Source organism: Lipophrys pholis (assembly GCF_963383615.2).
Source record: "Lipophrys pholis genome assembly, chromosome: 20".
Taxonomy (NCBI): domain Eukaryota; kingdom Metazoa; phylum Chordata; class Actinopteri; order Blenniiformes; family Blenniidae; genus Lipophrys; species Lipophrys pholis.
The window spans coordinates 10351653-10377248 of NC_137648.1; the positions used below are offsets into that span (position 1 = coordinate 10351653).

At 39.1% G+C, this 25596-nt stretch overlaps 1 protein-coding gene across 1 annotated transcript in view; it reads right to left on the reverse strand.

Moving 5' to 3' along the window:
* vipr1b (vasoactive intestinal peptide receptor 1b) overlaps positions 1-20567 on the reverse strand; it is a 36043-nt gene extending 15476 nt beyond the window's left edge. Inside the window, exons 1-3 of the mRNA XM_080488986.1 lie at positions 20317-20567; positions 12432-12519; positions 9264-9374 (exon numbers count right to left, since the gene is read on the reverse strand). Coding sequence (XP_080345112.1) covers positions 9264-9374; positions 12432-12519; positions 20317-20370 — 253 coding nt within the window. The 5' untranslated portion in view covers positions 20371-20567. The remainder of the gene's footprint in view (positions 1-9263; positions 9375-12431; positions 12520-20316) is intronic.
* Between the last annotated feature and the right edge of the window lie 5029 nt (positions 20568-25596).

A 25596-nucleotide genomic window follows, 5' to 3' on the forward strand; every position in this document is an offset into this window, starting at 1 on the left:
GTTATTACAAAAAATTGATTTACAGTATATCACATGACACTTCCTGCTTTCCTTGTTTAAAAATCAGAATCAATTTTAAATACCTGCCATTAGGTACAGCTTACGTTTTAATGAGACCCAGGAAGAACCATAAATTGCCTTTATTGAAGCAAACGTGGTTAAAGCATGCAATTGTTGTTAAGCTGGACTGGGCTGGACATATTTGCATTTCACGCTTTATTCTATTATTACTATTTTAAAAGCAGAATTTATGGCAGAGCTTTTCTACATCACATCCGATGAAGTGGCCGATGAGTGTATATAGTCCTTTTGAAAAAGAACGGCACGTCTTGAAATGTTTGCTGGTTGATTTTCATGCTTGAGTATTATTGGTTTTGAAGAGGTCTGTTTGCACTCAACATTACACGACATTTTACCCCCATATTGTGGTGTTTTTGAAATCCTGAATTTGTTGGAAACATCAGGATTTCTATCTGTACCATGGATGTTTTCATATACTCATTTTCTCAGATAAATGGGAAAAATTTGTGCCTTTATGTAAAAGTTCCCCCAGTTTAAAGCAACACCCTCCACTGTCATCTCAGGTCAGCTGTGAATTTTACAGCGGGTTTTGGAGGTGGCTGAATCCTCTCGGGAATTCCACGTGAAAAACCCAGACCGCACTTGATGTAATCAATCTTCAGGGTTCATTTGATGTCTGCGCAGAAAGCTTCTTGTTTCTGTGGAGTTACTGCCATGTTGTCACATGGAAGAGAAAGGACAGGATCACAACACTGAATGACTTCACTTGAATTTATTGCTGCTGAAGAGAAAAGATTCTGGTCTGACGACATATTGTAGAAATATTGGATCATTTTATTGGACAATCTGAGTTCATCAATATGGTTCAGGAGTAAATGATCAGCATCATTTTGTAGAAAATATATCAGCAGGCGTAGATAAGTAACCATATACTTCAAGTGTTTCTATTGATTTATGAGAATCATTATATATGATTGATCATTCTTCACTATTGAACAAACTCCAACATTACGGTGTGAGAGGTACTTCTCCACATAGGCCTAAAAGTTATGTAAACAACTGCTCCCAATATGTTGCAATCAATTACATTGAATCAGACTATACTATACTAGTAACCTGTGGTGTTCCACAAGGTTCGGTTTTGGGCCCAGAAATATTTGTACTTTATTGAAATGATATATTAAAAAAATTTACTCATGAATAAGTTTTGATGCACAAACATTCAGTACAAACAGATTCATTTTCAAATCTGTGAAAAAAAAACCTGGCACTTATGTCTTGCATTCATTTAGTTTTTTGAATACCATCACAACAGAATCTCTTTTACCATTTTATTGTTCCTCTGTCCACACCCATATACTGTGGTATCATCTGTGAAAATGTGCTTCTCTTTGCACAGGCAAAATGACAATTACTGGATCCACAAATGGTGGCGACGAGGAGGAAAGCTTGTCTCCTGCCACCTCTGAGAGGACAATCTCACCGACTTAAAGTCTAATCGTCAAATTCTCATGCTGGACGCAGGTTTTATCTGAATGCTGGCAGGTTGTGTAAGTGGAGCATGTGGATAAAAAGATAACTCTGTTGCACTGGGTCATGGTCACCCGAGACAATACTTTCTTTTCACATGAGAAACCTCTTACAACATACTTACTGTAAAATGAAACTGTCGGTTCCTGCTGTGTGGTGTGGTGAAAAACATCATTATTTTATCTTAGATTCTAAACTCAGGGTTCTTTTTTCTTGTTGTATGGGAGGACAGTCCATCAGGACACTGACTGAAGTAGAGTACATATCTAGCGTTGTAAATTGCATACAAATCCCTCACGTGATATCGATGATTGATTAGATATGGCCACATACAGTGTAACAGCACCAGTGGCTGCATGTTTTCACATTTCCTTGTATATCAGAGGGTATCAGCTTCCCGGAGCTGAGTCTGAAATTGATTTTGCTCAATTGAAAATTCCACATTGAAAATGGAAACGTTTACAAGTTAAAGAATGAAATAATCTCCTTCTAATTCAAACTGTAGTATACAGTTCCATGTTGTAAATTATGTAGTTTAATATTATACATTTCTGTATCCATTTATCCTTCCATCCACCCACATTCATTAAACAGGTAATCATCCCAGTTGTTCGATAAGAAATCCTTACAAACCAATTTTACATGACATGCTACACAATGTAGGCAGTTTTCTTATGAGCTTTTCAGGCATTTGGTTACAAGGCAAATTACAGAACACACATTTTAATCTCCCGAGGAAAATCACAGCAATCAATCTACAGATATGTTTAGTCTCTACTAGGTTATATACTAATAGTCTGATGTGGTGACTAAACTCGGTAGGTGATTTCTGTGCGCTCTGTCAAAGTCAACCTTTCACCACTCTCCTTGTTTGTCCAAATTAGTGAAAAAAAGTTATTTTTCTGCATTTTACATTCACTTTGTTGTGGATTCAGAGAGATTTATTGCAGAGTCGCAGTCTCGGTCTCAGTGTCTGGGAGCCCACCAGAGGAGTTTACCACAAGCTGTTTCCATCCCATTTATTTGCCGTCAATTTAAAATCCTTCCTATTTGCATGCATTGTTTGCAATTCCGGTCACCATCACACGTTGACAGAATCTGCTATCACATTACTGTTGAATTTCATGAAGCTGTTTGTGTTTTTCAATACGTTTCCACAAATCCCCACATATACTTACTGGCAGTCATTAAGTTTCTCATGACTTCAGTGGTATTTGTGTATTTCCAACACACTTCAGAACCTCAGAGCAGTCTTGACGATATCCAAAAATATCCATCTGGGAGGCTCAGAGAAACAAATTTTCATTTTTAAAAGTGGCAGGAATCTGTTGCAAAACTTTCCTACAAGTTGCTGTATTTCAGATGGCAGTTTGTTTATAGCGAGGCTGAAACGCACCTGCCAAACACAGTTCAGGTGCAAAACTCTGAAGGCACACAGCTTAGGACACTCAAAGCTGAGGATCTGTCCTCTAAACATGTCAGTCAACAGTTCTTCAGACAAATCCTAGACTCCTTCTCTTTTTTCCTGAAGTGCAATGTTAGAATTGCCTTCCTGAACAGGCTCAGTAGTGTGGCACAAATTAATCTTGTTATGTTCAGCTTTGGTAGTTTCAAGGTTTTAAAAAAAAAGAAGTCATTATTGTATTGGGGAGAATCGCCATCTGATCCACGTGAAGCTGTTTCTGAGATCACCTGTGATCCAATACCTCCCCAAAAAAACAACAAAACACAATTTAAAGTTTAAAGAAACATGTCACATCTAAACATATGGAGCAACTTCAATGTTGTGGAATGGCCTGTCAGATTCAGAAACACTCTGATGAACAGCCTCTGGCAGCTGTCACAGAGAAATATAAATGGATGTTTGAGATTTGCAGGCTGCCATTCAGTCAGATCGGCAGACATGGAACAGGAGTATTAGACATTTGTTCGCCTGAAATTCAGATTGTTTGTCATTTCATTCATGGTTTAAATGGCTAGATTTACAATCATATGAACAACACGTTGAGTTGAATATTATTCTTTTGTGTCTGTCTGTTGTGTGTGAGGAAAAAAGGGCGGACCTATAAACACAAATGCAACTATTTTCCAGAAATGGGTTGATTACGGAAAGATTCTGCAACTTTATATTGACTAATTAAAGCTGGTAGCTGAAGCTAACAGCTACAGATATCAATTAAGCATGAGTGTATTTATGTTGCCGTTAGAAAAATCTTCCACAGAGTAAGCATATGTGAATATGTGGTCTATTGGTCTCACGAGGGGTGATAAATAAGTCTCCAGAAAGTCAATGCAAGTCAATACTGATGTCTTCCGAATTGATAGGAACAGGACCAAGTTTGTCAATGGATGCGATCAGATGATTCAGACTTCCTGTTCATGGTGGGCTGATCCCACACGAGGAAGGTATTCAGTAACCTGTAACTGCTGGACGCAGTGAAGCTTGTTTACAAAAAAAAGAACGAAATTGACAAAAAAAGGACATCAAATCTCCGTTAACAATGCAAAGACATCAGATGCATCAAGATAAACAGTATTAAAATGATAAGGATCAGCCACGCTTTTAATCTTTGAATGAGAACAGGTGTGGTTTGATCAAAATGACTAATGAAAATTAATGAAAGTACAATTTTCTTTTTGTACATTCAAAGCACATGATCGCAGAGAAAATAATTATCTGAATATTTCATCACAATGAAGTAGATTTGAATACATCTGCAATAGCAAATCCTTTTTGTTTTATCCTTTGAAACCAAAAGGTTTAAAATTTCATATACAGTAGTTTCAATGTCTTCACTTTAAAAAAAATCATGGACACCATTAATGATTTTGAACAGTGTAAGTATTTTCATTTAAAACGAAGACAAAATGCGCAATCCAGATTATCATCTGTGTACCATTTATTAATGACAATTTTTAACAAGAAGACTGATGACAGCCTCTGATGGAAGGGTCTAATCAGTTGCCAGATCTTAATTGGAAAGAATACCTTTACAATGTGAGGAAGCAGGGGGTTCACAGGATGAATGTACATCTGATTTTCTTGTTAATGTGGGCCCAAACCTTTAAGGTTTACATTTTCAACACTTTGTCAAATCTGTCCCACAAATCAATATAGAAACTGAATGAAGCTAAATATGCACATCCATATTTCATCCTGTGGCTGGTGAGCACAATTTGGAGTGAGGCAAACGTGTGCTGATGGAAGTGGTTTCACAACAATGAAAGTTCCATTACTTGCATCCAGTTGTGCTCTCAATAATCACATTTCTCTCAATCTCTCAGGACTAAGCTTTGACTTGCTGGGTTAAAGAGGCAGGAGCACGAGGAGACCAGGTACAAATCTCAGAGGTGTTGAAAAGATGGAGCGTATCCATCAGCACCAATTTAAAAATAACTCCTGGAGTGAAAGGGAAGGAAAAAAAAAAAAGCTTTGCGGGGAGAGGAGTCTGGAGAAATTATTTAAACTGGTCAAACACCGTTTTCTTCAGTGAAAATGCATTGAGTTTAATAACCCATCACCCAACAATGAATTCAGATGTAATTTAGAAAAAAACAAGAAAACTAGAGATTAAAAAGTGGGCACAGTGGAGGCAGCACTATCACAGAAACACATCAAAATGTGTCACGGTGCAGTTAGAAATTAATGATAAGGGGTGGCTTTATAGTGAGCCGGTGGGAAAGGGTCAAACACATGGTCACATCTTGAAATTGGACAATAATAGTGAGCAGACAGGTGTCTAATGAGGCCGCGTAGAAAGGTCTGGAAGGGCAAGAACGGGCCTGATATATGAAGTAATGACATGGTAGGTTTCAAAAGAAGAGGGAAAAAAAAACCTTAAAAGCCCATAATCCTGTGGGAATTTCAATCTCACCTGGCCTTGTAATTCTCAGCAAAAAGTATGTTCTCTCAAAGTTTGAAAATTTCTTTAAAAAAAATCTTGCAGCAAAAGATCAAAACGTGACTGCAGTTCCACGTTTAAAAAAGATATTTTATTTTAAAAAAAAAAAAAAAACCTCATCAAGGTGTTTGTTGTAATTTCTAAACTAAAAACAATGCTTCCTTGCCATGAATCTCGTGTTCACTTCCATTTCAAATGGTGCTACATTTGGAGGAAATTTGCATTTGTGGGATTTGCAGCACAGTGTGGTTCACTTGTAGAGTCTGAGGCGCCACAGTCGAACAGCTTTTTTTTTACCTGTTGCCGTTTGTGTTGAGCGTCTGGTGTCTCCAGACTCACAACCAGGTTTCATGAAGAGAGCTATCAAGATTAGATTCTGCAGCCAGTGATAATCTGAGACCAAACTCCTCCAACATAACAACTCTCACCTCCACAGACTGGACTTGATCGCAGTGTGTGTTCCTCATCACCATTTCCATTCAAACTAATCAAGTTTTTCACTCGGATCAGATTAATGGCCAAAAAGCATTGTTAAAACTAAGAAACATAATTCCAACAAACACATGTTTCCGTATTCTTTGTGCATACTTTACATACGTTGCTTCAAGCTGCGTTTCCTCTTTTTATATTCTCAGACCTCAGGAAGATTTGACTCTTTGGAAACTCGTAAAAACGAGTCGATTGAATTCTGGCTGGGACGTTCAGAGACCCGGCTGGAGAGTCTAGATCGAGAATTAAGAGGTGGTTTCCTGTTTACGGTAGAAAAAAATCCATTTAAATGACCTCTTGATTGAGTGTTCACAACTTCTTAAGTAGAAATTTCCTGACTCTGCGTTCCAAGTTGCCGCATTTGCTGCCATTCGTGAAACTCCAGGAAGGGAATATTTTTGTTATTGTTCCCTTTTCTTGACGTGGCATTAAAATGCAGTAATAATCAATCTATTTTTTATAGCTAGGCACATGAGAACTTTGTTCTCACAGCTGAAGTTGGTTGAATACAAATCGCATGATGTCCTCAGCTTGAAAAAGTGCAACTGGATGATCCGCTTGAAGACAGGATAAAGTCCCGCGGTCAGACTCAGTTGGAGTTGTGGGTCAGGAGCACCAGATGAAAACAAGCATAACAATTCCCATTGAATCGCAGGGCAATGGTCATTTTTAGTGGGAAAATTATTTTTCAGTTCAAGTCTTTGCAGGTTTTAGAAGTGTAGTTCTAGTGAAAAAAGGAACATTTAAAAAAAAAAAAAAAAAAAAAGAAATGTGAACCTTCATTCTATCATTCAACATTTCAAAAGAAAAGGTTTATTTTACGAAGTGTATTAAAGACAACTTTGTTAGATGGTGCATTCAACTCCATCTCTGAATTACTTTTGCAGAATATCATAAAAACATATTTCTAAACTCAATGTGAGGTAACAAATGTCATCACCTCTTGAAAAAGTTCACAGGAAAAGAAGAGCTTCAGCATGTGGGCTTTATTAGATAGAAATGTTTCCTTTACTGAGTGACGCATGTTCATTGAAACAACCAATGAGAATCCAAATTGCCAAATTAGATATTTTGGAGTAAAACAGATTTTAATGAATAAGTCAGTGAATGTTCCATAATTTCTACCTTCAATAAGAAAGAATAATTGATCATTTAGGTTCATAGGGAGGTGGCGCTGATCCCAGCTAACCATGGGTGAAGGAAGGATGCACCCTGGACAAGTCACCGGACCGTCACAGGGAAAACAGAGAGAGACAGACATTAATAGAAACAGGTAATTTGAGAGATGCCAATTAACCTCAAACTGTGAAAGGAAACCACACAGACCACAACATAGTCACTGTGAGGCAATCACACTAACCACTACACCCATATGTGGCCCAAGGTCCAATAATATAAAACATATTCTATGCTGTAAAGATATTTTCAAGTTCCAATTGACAGAGCAAATCATCTTCCAATCTAAAGTTGGTGGTCAGATCCCCGAACTCCCCAAACACGTCAAAGTGTCTTCTGCATGGCAAGGCACTGTAACCCAACATGCTCCCAGTGGTAATATCCTAGGAGAGCTCGCCACGTTTGTGTGTGTGTGTAAAAGATTATTTGTCTGAATGGGTGAATCTGACTGTTCATATAAAGCACGTTGAGACCGCCGAAGCATTAAAAAGCAATATATGGGAGGATCCAGTTACCATTCAAAGCTGTCAGTCCAAATTAAAAAAGACTTTAACTCAAATGGGTATACGTCAAATCATAATCTTTGTGTGAACGAAATATTGAGCCTGGTGTAGTAGTGCTTATATTAAATACACTGTTGCTTCACAGCGAAAAAACTCTGGTTGGATTCTACTCGGGACCTTTTTGTGTGGAGTTTGGATGTTCTCCATGCGTGCACAATGATTACACCGGCTTCCCCCCCCATAATTCAAATACAACAATAAATATTTTTAAATAATTGGTGAGTCTAAATTGCCCTTAGATGTGAACGTGTCTGTTGTTGATTGTCTGTCTCCCTCTGATGATCTGACTACCTGTACCAAGTCTCGCTTTCCTTTCAGTCAGCTGGGATCAACTCCAGGTGATCTCTAGGATGGATGAATGCAATCTTAGTTTATCTTTCAATGCTACAATTTCTCTCAAGATAAAAACCAACAACAACAACCACTTCTCTTTTTCACTTTTAAAGATACAAACTCCCAAGCATATCTATATTGAAATCACTGTAGCTTTTGTTTTGCAGGAGCTATCCAGTGCAGACTGTTTAAAAGTCCAGCAATGACAGTGTCTGAGTAATTTTCTTCCTTTTTTTTTTTAATTTGCGAGGAGCCTCAGAGTCAACAACCCTTTGTTTGCTTTGGTCGGGTATGTGAAGCCTTGATAGCACAGCTACTGAGAGGAAATTTGAAAATCTCCAAGCATTTATCGAGCCGACGCCGCGAAAGCAACCAACAAGCAAGCGAGGACAGAAAATGGGCATAAATGGCAGAGAGGATTCAGAGAAGCAAGACAAGAGTGTGAAGAGATGAAGAAGGTGTAGGTCTCTCGTGAGGCCCGCGAACGAGGTCAAAACGCAGTTAGTGATCTGAAATTTGTCAGTGAGGTAACGCTCGCTGGATGAAGAGAAGAGAAAGGTCGTCAGCAACCTTGGCTCATTGTCGAGAAACAAAAGCTGATTCGTAACATCTCTTTTTCTTATCTGTATGAATCACCACCCACTCAGCCTTTCCTTTTCATCTGTGCTCTTCTTACAATAATGGCTGAAGATGAGCTGGAATCTTCCAAGTTTTCATTAGTTTGGTTCTTGTCAGTGGCATCACAGTGATCTTGCCAGAACTTTCCTGGCGGCTTTGAGCCAATGCACCACTCGACTACACGCAGTCGAAAATAATACATATTTCTAGGGTACTTTATGTGGAACAGTCTGTGCCTTCCACTTTTTGAACAATTACCCAAATGTAGAAAGTTGGGGACTATAATATCACAATGATCTTATAATGCTTATTTGTATGCAGGAAACTCACTCCATCTATAATGTGTCTCAGGAATGTGTAAACACACCTTACAACATCAAAATATTCAAGATAGAAAAATGTTAATGCAAAAAATGAATACGTTAATTTGTTCGCTGTTGACAAGATGATTGCACAATAGAGCCTTTCTGCATGTCTCCCTTGAAATAAACTATTGCTTTACTGCAGAACTTCCACACATGTTGTAAATGTTTTATTGCATTGTTCTCAAACTGAAATATATTTACAAAGAAAGCCTATGCTATTTATTTGTTTGTGGGATTTTAAAATAATGGAGAAAGGATGAGTTTACCTTTGTGTTGGTCGCTGAAATAACTGAAGTACGTCGGGCATGTTATTGTTACCACTTCTCCAAGGCTGGCCGAAGGCCAACAGGCAATGATGTCCCACATGCCTTGGCAACCTTCCAGGAGAAAACAATAACATAAATAAGGCATCACAGAAAATAACGATAGAGACACACATGTTTATACAGCGGCAGTTTGTATGACACTGACCTTCTGGAGTGTCTTATACCGCTCCCTAAAATCTTAATAAAACATTAATCCGTCAACGTTCTAAGTTTGTCACAACAAAGACTTAAAAAAGTGAGCACAAAAATAAGAAAAAGACCAAAAAAAACTAATCAGAACTAAATAATCAGAACATGCAGAACGTATGAAGTCAGTGCCATTAGAAGGTTACTGTGTTACAGCTATAATATGAATCCCTGCCCGCTCTGCTCAAAGTCTATACAATCCAAAGTGAATCAGGCTGTGGCCTTGATGGTGTGATGGGCTCTTGTGATTTTTCAATTGACCCCCCAAAAATGTTAGAAATAAACAAAAAGATGTATTAGGAGATGATATGAGATTTGAGAAATCCTTTGCAGAAATGTATGAAGCATTTAGAAACAGACCTTTGGATCTACTCGACACAGACTCTTATCTGTCAAGTACCAATGTCCCTAATCTTTAACTGTAAATATTTTGGTTCCCACAAGACAGGGTGGACCCTTTCAACTGTGGTTAGTTTTTTGGATTTAGGTCAACAAAGGCACACTTGCACATGTACGCATGCACACGCGCATGCACAATTGCAGCACTTGCGTGCTACAACTCTATCATAAAAAAAAAAAGAAATATATTAATGTTTTTTATCAAATGAAAATGATTGAACCCATTAAACTCTGGAATTTAACCTGGTCGTGCAAGCAAGTCTCCTATGGCTGAATAATTCATGCTTTTTAGATGACGTCTTTCCTTTAATGACCTGTGCCCTGACAAATCGGAATTTGCAGTATTATGAATGTTGCATTCATCCCCAAGTGAGTAACATGCACTTCAACAATCATAAAATGATTCATGCAAATGTTGCCTCAAGTGCTAATGGGTTTCTTTTAAAGGTTTGGCTCATTTACACTTAAATCTAGTCTTATATGTCTTTGGGTCATCTTAAATCACAGTCACACTCTAGAAATAGTTTAGTCGGGATTTGCTTTAAAAGTGAAACCTGCTTTATCTCACAGGGAAGCGCCTGCCACACTTAATAAGCTGTTGATAGGGATGGTTTTTCGAAGAGCAGCTGGTGAGAAAACCTACATGAGAACCAGCTTCTCTGTGTTCTGTGAAATGAAATGACCAAGTCTCACTTAAATGGGTGTGAAATAACAGAAATACATGCATTGCATGGGTAAATTCTGAAGTTTTGATGCGCTGGAAATCAGGTCTCTGTGAGCAGGGAGCTATTCTGAGGTGTGGCACTGTCACCTGTTATTTTGAAATATTATTAATTTTATATATTATATATCTAAGTTTCATTACTAACATTGGTTAAAAATCCTCTTACTTTCTTTATGTCACAACTATAGGCTGTGGATGTATGTATGCTGTCTCACATACACAAATGTTAATTCATTTATTGGGGATGTGACCTCTGAGTGCAACTTCCACTACCTTCCTGTTGAGGAAGCAGATAGGAAAGAAGAAAAATGAGGGTCATTGAAGAGATAAGAAGAGCTGCTTCCATGTAAGTCGCTCGTGTATATTCATTTAATGCCTCATGCTGTATGAGTGGTATGTGTAGTTATTTCTTATTAAAATGAGAGCGAATGGATTGCGCAGACGGATTTTAATATAGATGAGTAACTTTAAAGTCTGTGGGCCAAAGAAAAATACATTGAAAACTAAAATAATATATTTAGTCTTAATTGTTGCGCATATTTAAGAGCATGGGTATATTTTTTTAGCCACTACCTATTACTTTATATGTTGATTGACTGCAGGATACATAGTGGTTGAATCCATCATTTTGTCAGACAATGATGTTTTATCAGATGTTGGAAATAAGTCTGAAGAGACTAATTAATAAAACAATTAAGCCAGTTACCATTACTGAATTTGTGTCCAGATCATTACTCTTTATATTTGTTGTTAAATAATTGTGAGGCTGTTAGTTTTGCGCTCTGTGCCAACATTAAGCATTAGTTAATTATAGTAGGTTTAATAACCTACTATAATTGGTTTCAATGTCAGTCAAAATTGATTAACTTTACAATGCATTTCAACAAAAAGATGATTTTCAAGAATATGTTTTAAGGAGTGATTCTCCCCCCTCTTGATTTCTGTGTGGATGTATTCTATATGATCATGTTCAACAAAGCAGAGAATATTGTTCTAATGTGTAAATTCAGGAATTTCAAAAATGTTTGTCTCTCTCATATACGCTAACGTATTTAAACTGTTAAGAGATGTGTTAATGGATATTGAGTGTAGGCTTCCCCGGGGTACAGCTTCCAAAATGTGAGAAAAACAGGAAGCCAGTAAAGCCTAATCACTTTATCCCTGACTGACAGCAAACCTGCACTGAATCCCGAGGAGTTCCCGGAGGGTGTTTGAGACCAGACAAGGATCTTCTATCGGGTCACTGTAGCTTTGACCATTGTAGAAAACCATCTTATGAGTTCATGTTGGATTAAGGAGAACATGTCTTCCACATGTACCAGTTTCCTTCCTTAAGGCTTTCAGAAATTATTTCAATAAAATGAAAAATGAAGGCTTGAAAACCTGAAAACATGCCGGGCAGAGTCATAAAAATGTGTCGGAGTGCTCAGACCTGGCCAACATCAAGAGGTTCAAAATAACATAACAGGCTTTAACAGAGCTGAAAAGAGGTCAAACCTTCTACTGGTTGGGGGAAGCAGTCACAGAGCTGACTAGTAACCTGTAATAGATACTGAATCTCTTTCTGTTGACATCTAAAAGCATACCATAATCACTCTTGCTGTGTTTGAAACTGTTTGCAGTATAGCCAAGATAATTAAATTAGATCTCTGAAAGGTAAGCGGTCTTTCATTTACACCTTCTACAGTGCTTTATCTCTAAAGGCCCACACATAGCTGCTTATTCACCAATACTGCCTTCCATTTCCTCTCAATAGCCTTAAACAGACAGAGCCATGGAAATCTGTTTTCAAGAATAACCTGAGGTGACGTTCCCAGAGGTTTTTTCACAGCGCTCTTTCTCCAGCTCGATCTCATTCACCACGTCACACATCTGCACCGATAACGCCTGTGGAAGGGGAGGGAAAAAAAGCACATTTAATAAATAAAAGAAATCGTTACAATCAGTAACTTATATTCAGTGAAGTTCAAGCAAGGCGTTAGACGACAGAAAACATCTGCTGATAGATATTTTTTAATATTTACCCGAAGTGCATTGTTGGGACTTTAGCTTTTCTTGCTATGTTTATCCATTACAATGAACTCCCAGACGGTAATACAGGAAACACACAGAAATAATCTCTATGTCTAAAATCCAAACAAGAGCTCCTTCTTGCGAGGAAAATAGATGCTATCATGCAAATGGCTTAGGAAGCGGAGAAGCGAGTAATCTACTGCTATTGTTCATCTGTGTCAACAGAGGCTGAAAAATGCAGGCCGACAGCGGCGGGTCAGTGGAAACGTGTAAGATGAGCAGCTCGGAGCTTCAGAAGGTCAGCGGAGAAAGACAGAAGAGGGAGAAAGAAATCAGGATGAGGCCGAGTGGAATATACATGAACTCCCAGGGAGGAGCTTTGCCCTGCCACAGACTGCCAATGCTAAGATACTTGGCATGACTCAAAGCAGAAAAGGTCACGGAGAGAGGATCTTTGCAGCACAATGCACTCCATCTATTTACAAATGTATCACTAGTGTTCTCTAATTGGCCCGTAAAGATACCTTTATTCTTTCCTTTTGCGAGTCCCAGCCACGATGGAGCTGTCAAACATGAGATGATCCTCATCAATCACTCTGTAACGTCCTGTTTGGTTGAGCCCCCAAAGATATGACATCGCTCAACACAGCAGGCCGTGGTCAATGAACTGCTCGTCTCAGGCAAGACAAGCACTCCAAACTATCACTGAAGATCAACTCTCACAGCAGCAACCAGCTAGTGTATATGTGCTAGTGTGTTCAATTATGAAGACTAGAGCCAAAAGTTAGGGTCATCAAATCAACATCTGCAAAGTGTTCGTCGTGCAGTACTTCCTCAAATACATCTTGTGAAAATTTGACGCTTGTCTGTTGAACAGTTGAAGTGTTTATGCGAGAATCTTCTGTTTTGATCCCCTGGATCAACTCAATAGTATCAGATGTCAGCATCATTTAATCGGCTCAATAATAATGATCACAAGCTTCACCGCTGTTGTTTCAGTTGAATCTTTTGTTCCCAATGAATTAAACTTTAAAACTTGATGAGGAATTTGAGGAAGCGTGAAACTGTGACATTTCAGTGTGATACCGTCGCTTCACAACACTGACGCCCAGGTTGAAGTCGTCGTTTTATGTCGCGTTTGCAAGTTTTACCTCTTTAGGCCACTTCCTCCCACCCTGAAGACGTGATCGTTTGACAAATACACGTGCGCAAATCTGTGTGGCGTAGTCTTCATTTCACTCTGCATGAGCATAAAGAGGGATGAAGAAATGTTGACATTTACTCATTTACTGTGTACAATGTATTTGTAATTTGACTCTTACATCCCTGAAATTTTTTATGGTAAATATGGAAAAAAAAACGTGATTTTTCTTCCATATTCCTCTCTTATAAATTGCAACAAACACACTACAATTCTGTAATTTGTTGAACAGTCTGTACGTGAGCCGCGAACAAACAGTGACTCCTTTTAAAGCAGCAGTGGCAAACGAGACAAATGAGTTCACATTACTTTCTGTGAGCCGAAGCCATTGCCTCGCTCGCTCTCATCCAGCGCGGGTAAGGTCGTCCTGACACCATCATCATCCACACAACTTTGTTCACAGGAGTCTTTGCCCGAAACTGATTACAGTGGAGAATCCAGCATATCCTGAAGTAATAGCAGTAGCTCACGCTGGGAGGCAGGGGATTAATCTGCTAACTACAGCTGAGCAGAGATGCACGGATACAGGAGCGAATCTCATGTCGGTCAGACCCTGTGGTAACCTTATCTGTGCTTAGCATTGAACTGACTGAAGGGCAATGCAACGAGAGAAGGATGTGAGACCAAAAGCCCCCCGGGGGGAGGATGCAAACATCATAGTGACGTCAGTTTTTTGTTGCATCCTCGGTTACAGATGTTTATCCTGTGTGTACTGATTTAATGTCACGCCTCTAATCCAAATGTCAAAGGGAGGTAATTCCAGTAATATTCATTAACAAATTACTTAACAGCTCTTTTAAAACGATATGTACAGATGCATTTTATTTCTTTCAACATGGTAATTGGAATAAATCAAATGTATCCTAAACTATGTGGGAAATCACAATTACCTCAATTTGAAGAACACTGTACCGACAATTTGATTTAAAACTGGTTAAATCACAACCAACAGTTTTATAACAAACCCGCCGGTGACACACTAAATATCTTCTGCTTTGCTTCACATTTCGACATTTTACTGTAATGCGCTGACATCCAAAGCTTGGATATGATAAATGCCTTTTCATGTCATCTCTGTTTTATATTTCATCGTTTTGCCATGTTTGGTCTCTCTCGGATTTAACGGGTGCTCTGCAGACATGCACCACAGCTTTCGCCTGGCGTTCACTGGGATTGTTGGTGTCGCACACTGAGATGGAATGAAAGTAGTTGACGAGTTGATAAACTGCGTATGGAAGGGGTAAAATGGGTTTAGTCTTCAGCGGGTCATATTTTTCAGCTTTTTCAACACTTTCACACGAGTCTCATAATTTGGTTAAAAAACATTGTATTTAAAGTTTATTGCCCCAAAGTCAACTTTTCTTTGATTTTCAGCCATTCGGATATTGGATCATATGAGCTGCATTCAGAATCTGCTGTGTCTGTGCGAGTTGGACTGGCTCCGCCCACACATTGCCATTTTGGGAAGAGGAGGAAGTACTTCTTCTCGTGGTGCCATGTGCCAGAGCAGAACTTATTTTCAAAAATAAATCTAAAGGACAATAATGAATCATTCTCTAGGGACTGTTTAAAGAGTGGTGCTGCTTTTCAGTCCACTTTGTATTATTATTTTTAAAACCTAATTGTAAGTCTTATCCAAACACACTATTACCGCAGCACTCTTTTGCTGAAATCTTGTTAAAATCACAAAACAAAGGCCACTGGTACATCTTAGTACATAAATACACTATCCTAACCAGATGTAACCTTTATATTCAGCATAATCCAAAATAATACATTCAGGCAAACAGTACATCTGAAAAATGACTTCCACTTGTAATTAGCCAGCCAGTTTCCATGAACCAGCTAATTATTGGGAATGTTGTTGGTATTTACCAGCTAAACAGACAGATAGATCCTTTCCCAGACGATGTATGAATGCGGGGAGCTGTTCTGTGTTATCTGACTTTGAGAATGTGATTCGCTTGCAACGAAAGTTTCCCAAAAACCACTAATGCTGCATCAACATGAGGAAAATCAAAACAAAAATCCCTCATCAGGCAGACAAACAGACATGATAGAGGAATATGTGCAAGGTCTTATAATGCAGGCTCCTGGATCAGGCTCCCTCCTTCACTTGAATGTAGTTTATTAGTTCATATTACTCTGTATATTGTGGCTCAAGCCAGAATACACACAGAGGGAGACCAGTGATAAAACAATCACCACAGTTGGCTGTGTGGGATTGGTTGAATTTCTTCATCAATACACAAGCAACAAACAGGGGCGATGTGTCCTGACAGTGATTTATAAACCAGCTCAAAATGCAGAAGACAAAAATTAAGTGCCCGGCCACCTGAGATGCTGCAAACGTACCAATAGCGTATCAGGTTTGGACAGCCTAACCATGGAGATTACAGTACTGGGCAATGAATCAAACTGTCAGTCCCAAAGCACGCAAATGATAAGTGGACTTCTGTATACCCTTACACACACACACACACACACACACACACACACACACACACACACACACACACACACACACACACACACACACACACACACACACACACACACACACACACACACACACACACGAGAGCTGTATATTGTCATTTATAGAGGCTTGCCTTGTTTGAGAACAAGATAACGATCAAAAAATAAAGATGAGAGGAGTTGACAGAAAATGAGAAGAGGAGCTCATGTCCATGTGAAGCCACACACTGCAGAGTAATCTGTTTATTTCCTTCTGACACACCGCTGGAAAGCAACTTATGGGTTGATTAGCTGATGAGCAAAGCCAATTAAGGATTTATATTTTCTCAGGTGGATCAACATGAACACACGAAACATGCAGTATGCACTGTGTAAACTGTACTCCCCTCACTGTAGTTGAGAAATACTTTCATTTTTGGAAATGTGTTCATTCGAGTTTTGCCAAGAGTGACATGAAAATAATCAATGCGGCTCTCAGACCAGTGCGTGAATAATTAACTGAGAGGTGGAAGTTAAAGCTCAGCTGAGTGTGAAGGACAAACAGGTGGCGCGACGGCCTGCAGCGTACCAAAATAATGCACGGCAGCACCTGTGGGGCTCAGTAATTGACATGCTGTTTCGAGTTTGTTATTCTGTGCGCCGACACCTAATGTACCAGCTTAAGGTCGTTGTTTGATGAGTGCTGTACATTTATTTGTGGATTTAATTAGATCTTCACCTAATTTTAATTCAAAAGAAATCAGGTTGCAGCAGAGTGGTTTTGACTGTACATCCGCCCGCTGTCAGCTTCAGTTAGATTTACTTTTATCATCACGGCAGCCATGGCTATGGCTGTTTGAGCGTCGTCTCTCCCTGGGACGGTTGCAGGTTCGCAAAAGGTACCATCCTCCATCCGTCCGTATGTTGACATGTCCTTGAGCAAGGCATTGAACCCGAGACTGAACTCTCAGTGGATGGATTGAGCCGCCTCCGTGTGTGTGCCTGGGTGAATATGACTTTAATGTTCAATACAGATGCGAGTGGTAAAAGCCTAATGTTCGGCTCACAGCCAACTATATCAACACATTCTTCCAACTTCAGCGCTCCACTCATCTTCTCTATAACTGAGTCTCTGCTCAGTGTGACTTTGAAGGTGAGCTATATGAACTTTCAGTAAATTCACGTGTTTGTCTTCAGTCTATCTCTTTTAGGCCAAACAGATTATTAACGTCCAAACGTTGCAGCTTGTTGTGTTTCCTATTTTATATTAGTTTTGAGAAATTCTCTGTACCTTCAAAAAATAAATAGTTTGAATAGTTTGCAGGGGAAGGAAAGAAAATACCTGTTAAAACACCCTTCAAACATTTGCATGCATGCACATGTAAACCCACTCTCTTTTGTGTTTTAACAGTTATTCCTGTGCCACTCTGTTTTTCAGAGAGAATACCAGAAGTTACGTACTGCTTCTAGTAGACATGCTTCAGACAGAAAGTGGAGCTTCTAGCTTGCTTTGTTACATTGCTGAACTAATTTAAACTATTGAGCTTTACCTTTAATTATGCAACAACTAGAGCTCTATCGATCATCTTTCCCACTTTCTTTCTTTGCTCACTCATTTAAGCTGATCAGTAAGTTTCACAGTTACAAAGCAAGCACTAAACTTAGATTGATCTTTTTGCTAAACTCTTGGGAAAATAAAAAAGTTAACATATGATGCTAATTCCCATCGTCTTCACAAGATCATACAGAAAGTATCAGGACAATCTGCATATGTACATTTCTATATGCACAAGTTGATTATTAATTTTACTCAACAAGACATTTGTGAGACTCGTGTCCATCTAGTATTACCAGAGGCTGTCTGCTTTTTCTCTGCACAGAGTTTGTTTTCACATGTTTATGTCCACCTGTTGATGATGGGCTGCTTGCTGTTTTGTACACACAGCAGGGCAGTTTTAACCAAACAGAGAAGACTCAACTTACAGGGAAAAGGGAACTTGCACAAGGACGCAAGAATGACCCCGTGGACATTATTTTTTAGTTGGGTTTTTTTATTTAATTATTTAATGAAAATATGCAGCTTATGAAGTTTTCGAAGCTAAGTGGGTTTTTTTTTGTTTATTCAAATGTGCTTCTAATGTATTTGCTGAGGTGAGCCCAAACAGTAATGCCTAAGTACAAAAATTCCAGTATAACCTTAAGAACAAGCATCATCCCTAAACCACTACAAACACAACGTCCACAAGCACTCCAGCCGACACTGTGTAAAAAAAACGTTAAAAATAAAATGTCTGCGGTTTGTGCTTGGGGCCTTTCTGTGCAGTTTGCATTTTTTCCTTTTTTGGGTTTTCTTTGAGGACTCTGATTTCCTCTCACGGTCCAAAAATATACATTTGAGCCAAATTGGTGACTCTAAATTGCCCTTATGTGTGAATGAGAGTGTTTGTCCCACGATGGGCTTCTGATCGATTTAGCTTCCTCTCTTCAACTGGGATCGACTTCAGTGAATCCTGAGTTTGATTAAACAGTAAAGAGCACTGATGGACGGATGGATGAACCACACCGCTCCTTTTCCAACACAAATGGATGTCTCTAACCACTGGTTGAAAAATTTATTTTTAGTTCCTCTTACTTGGCTTGGTGTTTATAAGGACAAGAGGAGGAAAAGTCATTAATGGCCACCCTCTGTGCTCTTTTCCACCACCTCTTATCTGCACAGTGTTGAATCAATAACAGTGACATCCAGCCATCAACATGTACTTTTTAACCACTTACAGGATTTTCCATGCCCCCTTGAAGACCACATTTCCTTACTAGATATATTGATGAAACCTGTCAGGGTGTGTTATTGTAAAACAGAACTTTAGAAGAGACACACCAGTAAACCCTTTAAGAGCTACTGAAGTATGCCAAGTAATGATGTTTCTGGCTTATCTGAACTGTCGGGCCAGGCAAAACGAATGAGAGTTGACAGAGGTGAGGAGGAAGACATTTTCTCACAGTCACTTAGATGTTAAGAAGTTATGCTGCTTGAAGGCAAAGAAAGCACACAAAGTGTCATTTGACGATAATAAGTAGTCTCAGTCTATACTGAAATCCAGATGTATTTCTTAGTTTTTAGTTCTGCATTTCTGAAATTGTTCAAAAAAATCATATCCTTTCCACTGAAACTGTAGTGATATGAGAAACAGATAAATATACCCCTCTCAGAAAAAACGATCACAAGAGCACTTGTGGGACTCCCTATCAGTCATAGTCTTTTGGAAAAAATAAGACCTGGCAAGAGATTACTCTTGGGTTCGATGCACAAAATGAAAAGATCAAACTCAAACAGACAAGCAAGTCATATCAAATCTCATGTTATAGATACGTATTTGTGTAAAATCAAATGTGAAATAGAAGCAAGGAAGCATATATCTCCCACTGTGCACACAAAGCACCACTGAGGCTCACCACAGAAACAGTGGAAATGAAACAGGGAGATGTGTTTCAATGTGACAAAGCTCAAGAGCTTTCCAACTGTGCACAATACAAGTACTGAGGTAGCACAAATGTAGTAGAGTTAAATTACTCTATTTATATTTATCTTGCAGAGACATAAAGCTATGTGCCTTTTACAAGATATCCATGCATTCACTATGAATTATTTTATTGATCAGCAGTAAGACATCAGAGGCAGTCTGATGGAAGTACTTGTCTGATCATCTTGGAAAGCAAATGTTATGAAACTATGAAAGATGACAGACTTACGGATAACAATGTATTTTATAAGACTTTGTGAGCTCATTTCATTCATATATATCTATATCTATATATCTATATAGATAGATAGATAGATAGATAGATAGATAGATAGATAGATAGATAGATAGATAGATAGATAGATAGATAGATAGATAGTGTGTAGTGCCTAACAAACCCAAAGTTTTCTTAGCTATAATGAAGTTGCACACAAGGTTCCAACTTAAATATCGTTTTGATGGTATATAAAGTGATCACAAAAAGAGGCTTACTTTTGTCAGATGTCCGCACAACAGCAGCAGCCCCAGCAGCTGTGAGGGATCCATCCTGTTCTTAGTTATGGTTATAGTTTTCTTTTTGGATGACTCCTCGGGGAAGGAAAGGAAAAGAAAATATATAAAAAAAAAAAAAAAAGACAACCTCCGACTGTGAAGGAGGGAGAAGAGAGCGACACAAAGTGTGTTAGTGCGTTGAGATGTGTGAGGAGACGCGCTGCTGCCGCTCCATCGGATTGCGCTCCTCTGCGCGCGGCACGGCGCGCTCCTCCTGCAGCGAGCAGCGGCGGTCTCTCGGCTTGTACCCGCCCCCCCCGCCCCCCCCCCCCCCCCCCCCCCCCTCCCGTTGTCAACTCCACACGCCGCCTCACTATCCCACCAGCCCGCCTGTCTGAAGGGCGATGATCGCAGGAGGACGGTGTCAATCAGACAACCACTCATTGAACATTATGTCAAGCCAAGTGACGCCCCTCAGACACCGATCAATAAAGTTGGTAAGATCCAAACTTCCCTGATCAATTTGTGTAATTACGTAATGCCTATCACAGAGAAGCACATTGCTTATAGCACACTCCTTTAAATTAGACAGCAAGCTACTTAATGTTTTAAAACTAAAATAATTACGAATGACTTTGATCAATTACATATAAGGTACAGGACTCCAAATAGACTCTATGTGAAATTCTCTATTAATATTCTTATTCAATTTCATGTTCACATACATTGTACTACACTCTGTATGAGTCAAATACCTATTAACTCTTGATGAGTGAGAATTAGTAGCTGCTTCATTGATTATTGAAATATCTAATGAAGTCGCTTGAAAAACTGTTAAAGGTATTCTTAAGCGCCTTCCAGTGGATCAGTGGTTATTGCTCTCGCCTCACAGCGAGGAGATCGGGGGTTTAAATGCCAGCTGGGCCCGTGTGGACTTTGCTTGTTCTTCCCTTGTATGTATGGGTTTCCTTCCACAGTCCTTAAACACAGTGAGATTTATTGATGACCCTAAATGTGACCCTATCGGTCTGAATGTGAGTGTGTGTGATTGTCTGGCCCTCCAAGGGTCTCAGATTGGATCCAGCGCTCCGCAGCCCTGTGCAGGATAAAGCCATATAGAAGATGGATGGAAGTTATTTTTATGAGATTTCATCCCTTCTGTCTTTAAGATAATTCAGCAGGGGCATGGATGCATTTATCATCTAAAGTTCAGTGATTTTACTTTGTGAGCTGCAACACTGACGTTAAATTGGTTCAAATAGTTGGCGACATAAGGTAAAGAGGATAAGGATCTTCAGAATCCTCTTGGTGTCCACATCTCAGCTGATATCACTACAAACCAACAGGTAAAGAAGCCCCGCAGAGACTGGACTTCTTCAGAATGCAGAAACAGTCCCCGGCAAATACATTCCTACTGGTCTGCCACAGAAAACCTCATGACATCTGGATGGTGTTTCAGTGGACATCATCAAGACGGGCCTAAATTGGATAGTGAAAGGGACAGCACCTCATAAACCCTGACATGTCCAGCTGTAATTTCAAAGGACCCCCCCCCCCCCCCCCCCAGGGTATCACTTGTTTCCCTTCCTGCCCCCTCTGACTCCTTCAAAGCTTGTTTTGGTCTTTGTAGTATAGATTGAACAAGGTGCTGGAGACACTTGCTCCATAATGGCTTCATACTGCTTCATCACACTGGTGATATTGTGGCTGTATAGCATAGCTGGTGTTATAAACTTACGCATTTATTACATTTAAATAGAAAGTACAGACATGAATTAAAACAACAAAAAAAAAACAGCTAAGAGAACAGTTTCAGAAGCACAGAAGAAAACGAATGATTCCATGCCCCACCAGCGGTTAGTTACAGTCATACATAAAATCGCCTGATGTAACAGAGAGTAAGAAATGTATATAAATGAGCCTGGGGAAGAGCTGCTCGCTCACCATGAAAGAATGTCCATTACCCAAATTGCAATGGTGCATTCTCGTATAATTGCTAATGCATGAAGATGAGAATGGAGTGTTAAATTATGAGACGCTGGGAAAAATTATATGTGCAATTAATTAAAAAAAATAAAAAAAAATAAAAAAAGGATGGTAAAGAAGAAAAGACAAAACTGACATTAATTAACACAAGGTGGTTGCTGTAGAGAAAATACGTATTACTTTTAGGTCAAAGTAAGAGTGACTGTGGTCTCTGGGCTTGTGCGGCAGCTCTAAATCCCACCGACCCTCTACAATACCACCCTGCAGTCTCACAAATAGACTCATCATCCTTTCGGGCTGCAACATCACAGATCTTTCTCCCCCATCTTCTTGAGTTCCAAAGTCTCACATTCCTATTGGCTTTGTTGCAATTGAAATTCCACTAGTAGATGGCCAGAATCACGGCTTTCATTGTGCACAAGTTTTCCTGAAAATGTTGAAGGACACCATGTTTCCTTATAGCCTGCATAAAAGAAGAAAGAAAAAAAAACTAAACATGAATAGACACAAAGTTTAGTTTTTTTTTTTTTACAAATTAGACTCTCTTTTGTGTTGGATGCCACAAGTTGTTTCTGCATTAATAACGTCTCACTTTGAAGATCCGAGTCCAACTTAATCTTGAAAGCTTTCACGCTGCCTCTCCATTTATCACATTACCTTCTATTCCCAGCTGCAAAAACGCTGATGTGGAGTAGAATAACAACACTGCTGGAGTAAAAGCTTTCTGCTGTATATGTAAAATATACATCCATCAAAATGTAATTCAATGTTGCTGCTCGGGCAGCACATTATTTCAAAAGACAAATGAAATACCAGCACAGTGTTACACCAAAGCATGAAATTATTAAAGGGGCTCCATACAAAACAGTCAATCCTGGAAATTTCTCTTTAACAGAAAGATATTTTTGTTCATACTTACTTCATATATTCTGAGAGCCGAGTGTGCAGTGCCAGACAACACACAAAAGAGCCACATTTTTATGTGTCGAGTTAAGGTATTTCAATAACGACGTGTTTCATCTTGTAAACGAAGCAACAGCAACAAAAAAACTGTTCCTTTATGCAAACTCGTTTGAGAAGATTCCCCAACAGCCCCACGAGAAGCTCTTCACTTGATGCCCAGAACAGCTGCTCAATTTGTAATGTTAGACAATAAATGAAATGTAGGAATGAGATGTAATTTGTGATTTACTGGACTACTGGTACAAATCCCATTTGACAGGATAAGCACACTGCAGTTGGAGATGGATGATAAATGGAAGCTTTTGTGCTCTAAAGTTCATAGGTTGTTATATTAAAATAGATATGTAGTTTATCTAACAGATCTGACCTTTACCTCAAGTGATGAATGACATTAACCGACCACAGAAAACTAAAAGACCCCCACACAGGGTTTCTGTCTTAGTAAGGTCAATAGTGTTTTAGTCCACTGAATCAATCTCACAACGTCAGGACAGGAGCCAGTAAAGAGAACAAGCTGGATATTTAAAACAAGGTGTATTCTGTATATTTATACTTGTGCCCCAAGGTAAAATCTACACTGATGTATCATTGGCATCATTACTGTAGATCAAGACCAACTTTAAAAGGCATACTTACCCAAAAGGCAAAAATGTAAATAATTTCCTTAGTGTATTTGATGGGGTCAACGTATTTCTTTTTCCAAAAGACCATTTCATTGCTGTCGACACCAATGATTTGCTGTTGAAGTTTAAGGTTCCTTTATAGTCATTTGCAAGTACACACATAGCACAATATGTACTTGTAAAGGGCTGCATTTTATATAAAAAAAAAAATAATAATTAACTGCTTAGAAATAACAATACAAAACAACAACAAAATAATAATACTGGCAGTAAAATGCAATATAACAACATAAATATAATGAATCATGTCTCTTGTTTCTGACAGTTTCTGGCAGCAAAGTTTGAGTCTCGTTGGAGTTTACCTTCCTGACAGCTTTGGGAAAAAGCTGTTTTCCAGCCTCTTTGGTAAGGCCTTAATACTTTGCAACCTCCGCCCCGAGGGGACGGGTTTAGTTTAAACAGTATATCAGGGCCCCATAAGTACAAAGTTCAACTCGAATGCATTTATTTTAAAGCCTGTGGGATCAGTGAACACCTTGTTGTGTGATCATTCTGATTCCACCTCTTTTATTTTGGATTAATATCAGAGAGCTTTTTCCTAACCCACCTTTTCTGTAATGTAATTTTATCTTTTCTTGTCTGGTGTAAGTCGGGGATGCACCGTGGCCCATGTTGGATGTTAAGATGGATGTTAAAAGTGAGCGAATGTTTTTTTGTTTTTGTTTTTCCGAATGATGTCCACTCACCAACTATGACATTTTAGCACGTTTACTGCTCTAAACAGCCGATCACATGGCGGCAATCGCATCTAGACATGTTGACGACAACCTGCTGATACCAACCGATTCAGGTGGAGAAAAGGGTAATTTGCTGGAGCCAGGTTTTACTGGCCTGCTGTGATTTACAAGCAGTAACAGTGCAACCCTGGTTAGTGGCAGTTCTCTGGGTAGAGATGTGTAGTGATGTCTGAGGAGAATGAATCGACCGGTTGCAGGTGACAGAAAGGCGCCAATACCAAAAATAGCCACTTGCTATGGAGAAGACATCTCTGGATTTCAAAGCAGCTTTGCAGCAGACAATCACACTCGGAGGCAATTTGGCTTCCTCACATACGTGAGAACTGAGCAATAGAGGGTTGAATTACTGTTGCCACATTTTATAACAAATACATATATTTCTGATGTAATGGTTCAAAAATATAAGTTGGGCTTTAGCAAAATAAAAACATAAATCACCCTGCCATGTTGCGCATACTTTGATTTTTCATACTTTAGAGTCATTTATTCCAAATCAGCATCATTTATTCGTCGCTACTACCTGCTGATGATGCCGCCACCACCTTCCAGCAGGATATTACACCAAGTCACAAAACTCAAATAATCTCAAACTGGTTCCTGAAAGATTGCAATGCCTTCACTGGACTTAAATGGCTTCAACAAGCAACTGATCTCACTCCAGTAAAGTCCTTTTGGGATGTGGGGGAACAAGAGCTTCACATCATCAATGTGCAGCAGACAAATCTTCAGCAACTGTGTGCTGCTGTCATCTCTATGTGGAGCACAATCTCGCCGGAATGCTTCCAACACATGTTGAATTTCAAGCCCATATCTCACAGTGTTGGGACAACTTGTGACTAGTTCAAGTCGAAATAATATAAGAAAATATGTGAATTGGCTACAATTTTAACTTCACATTGAATTGGTATGAC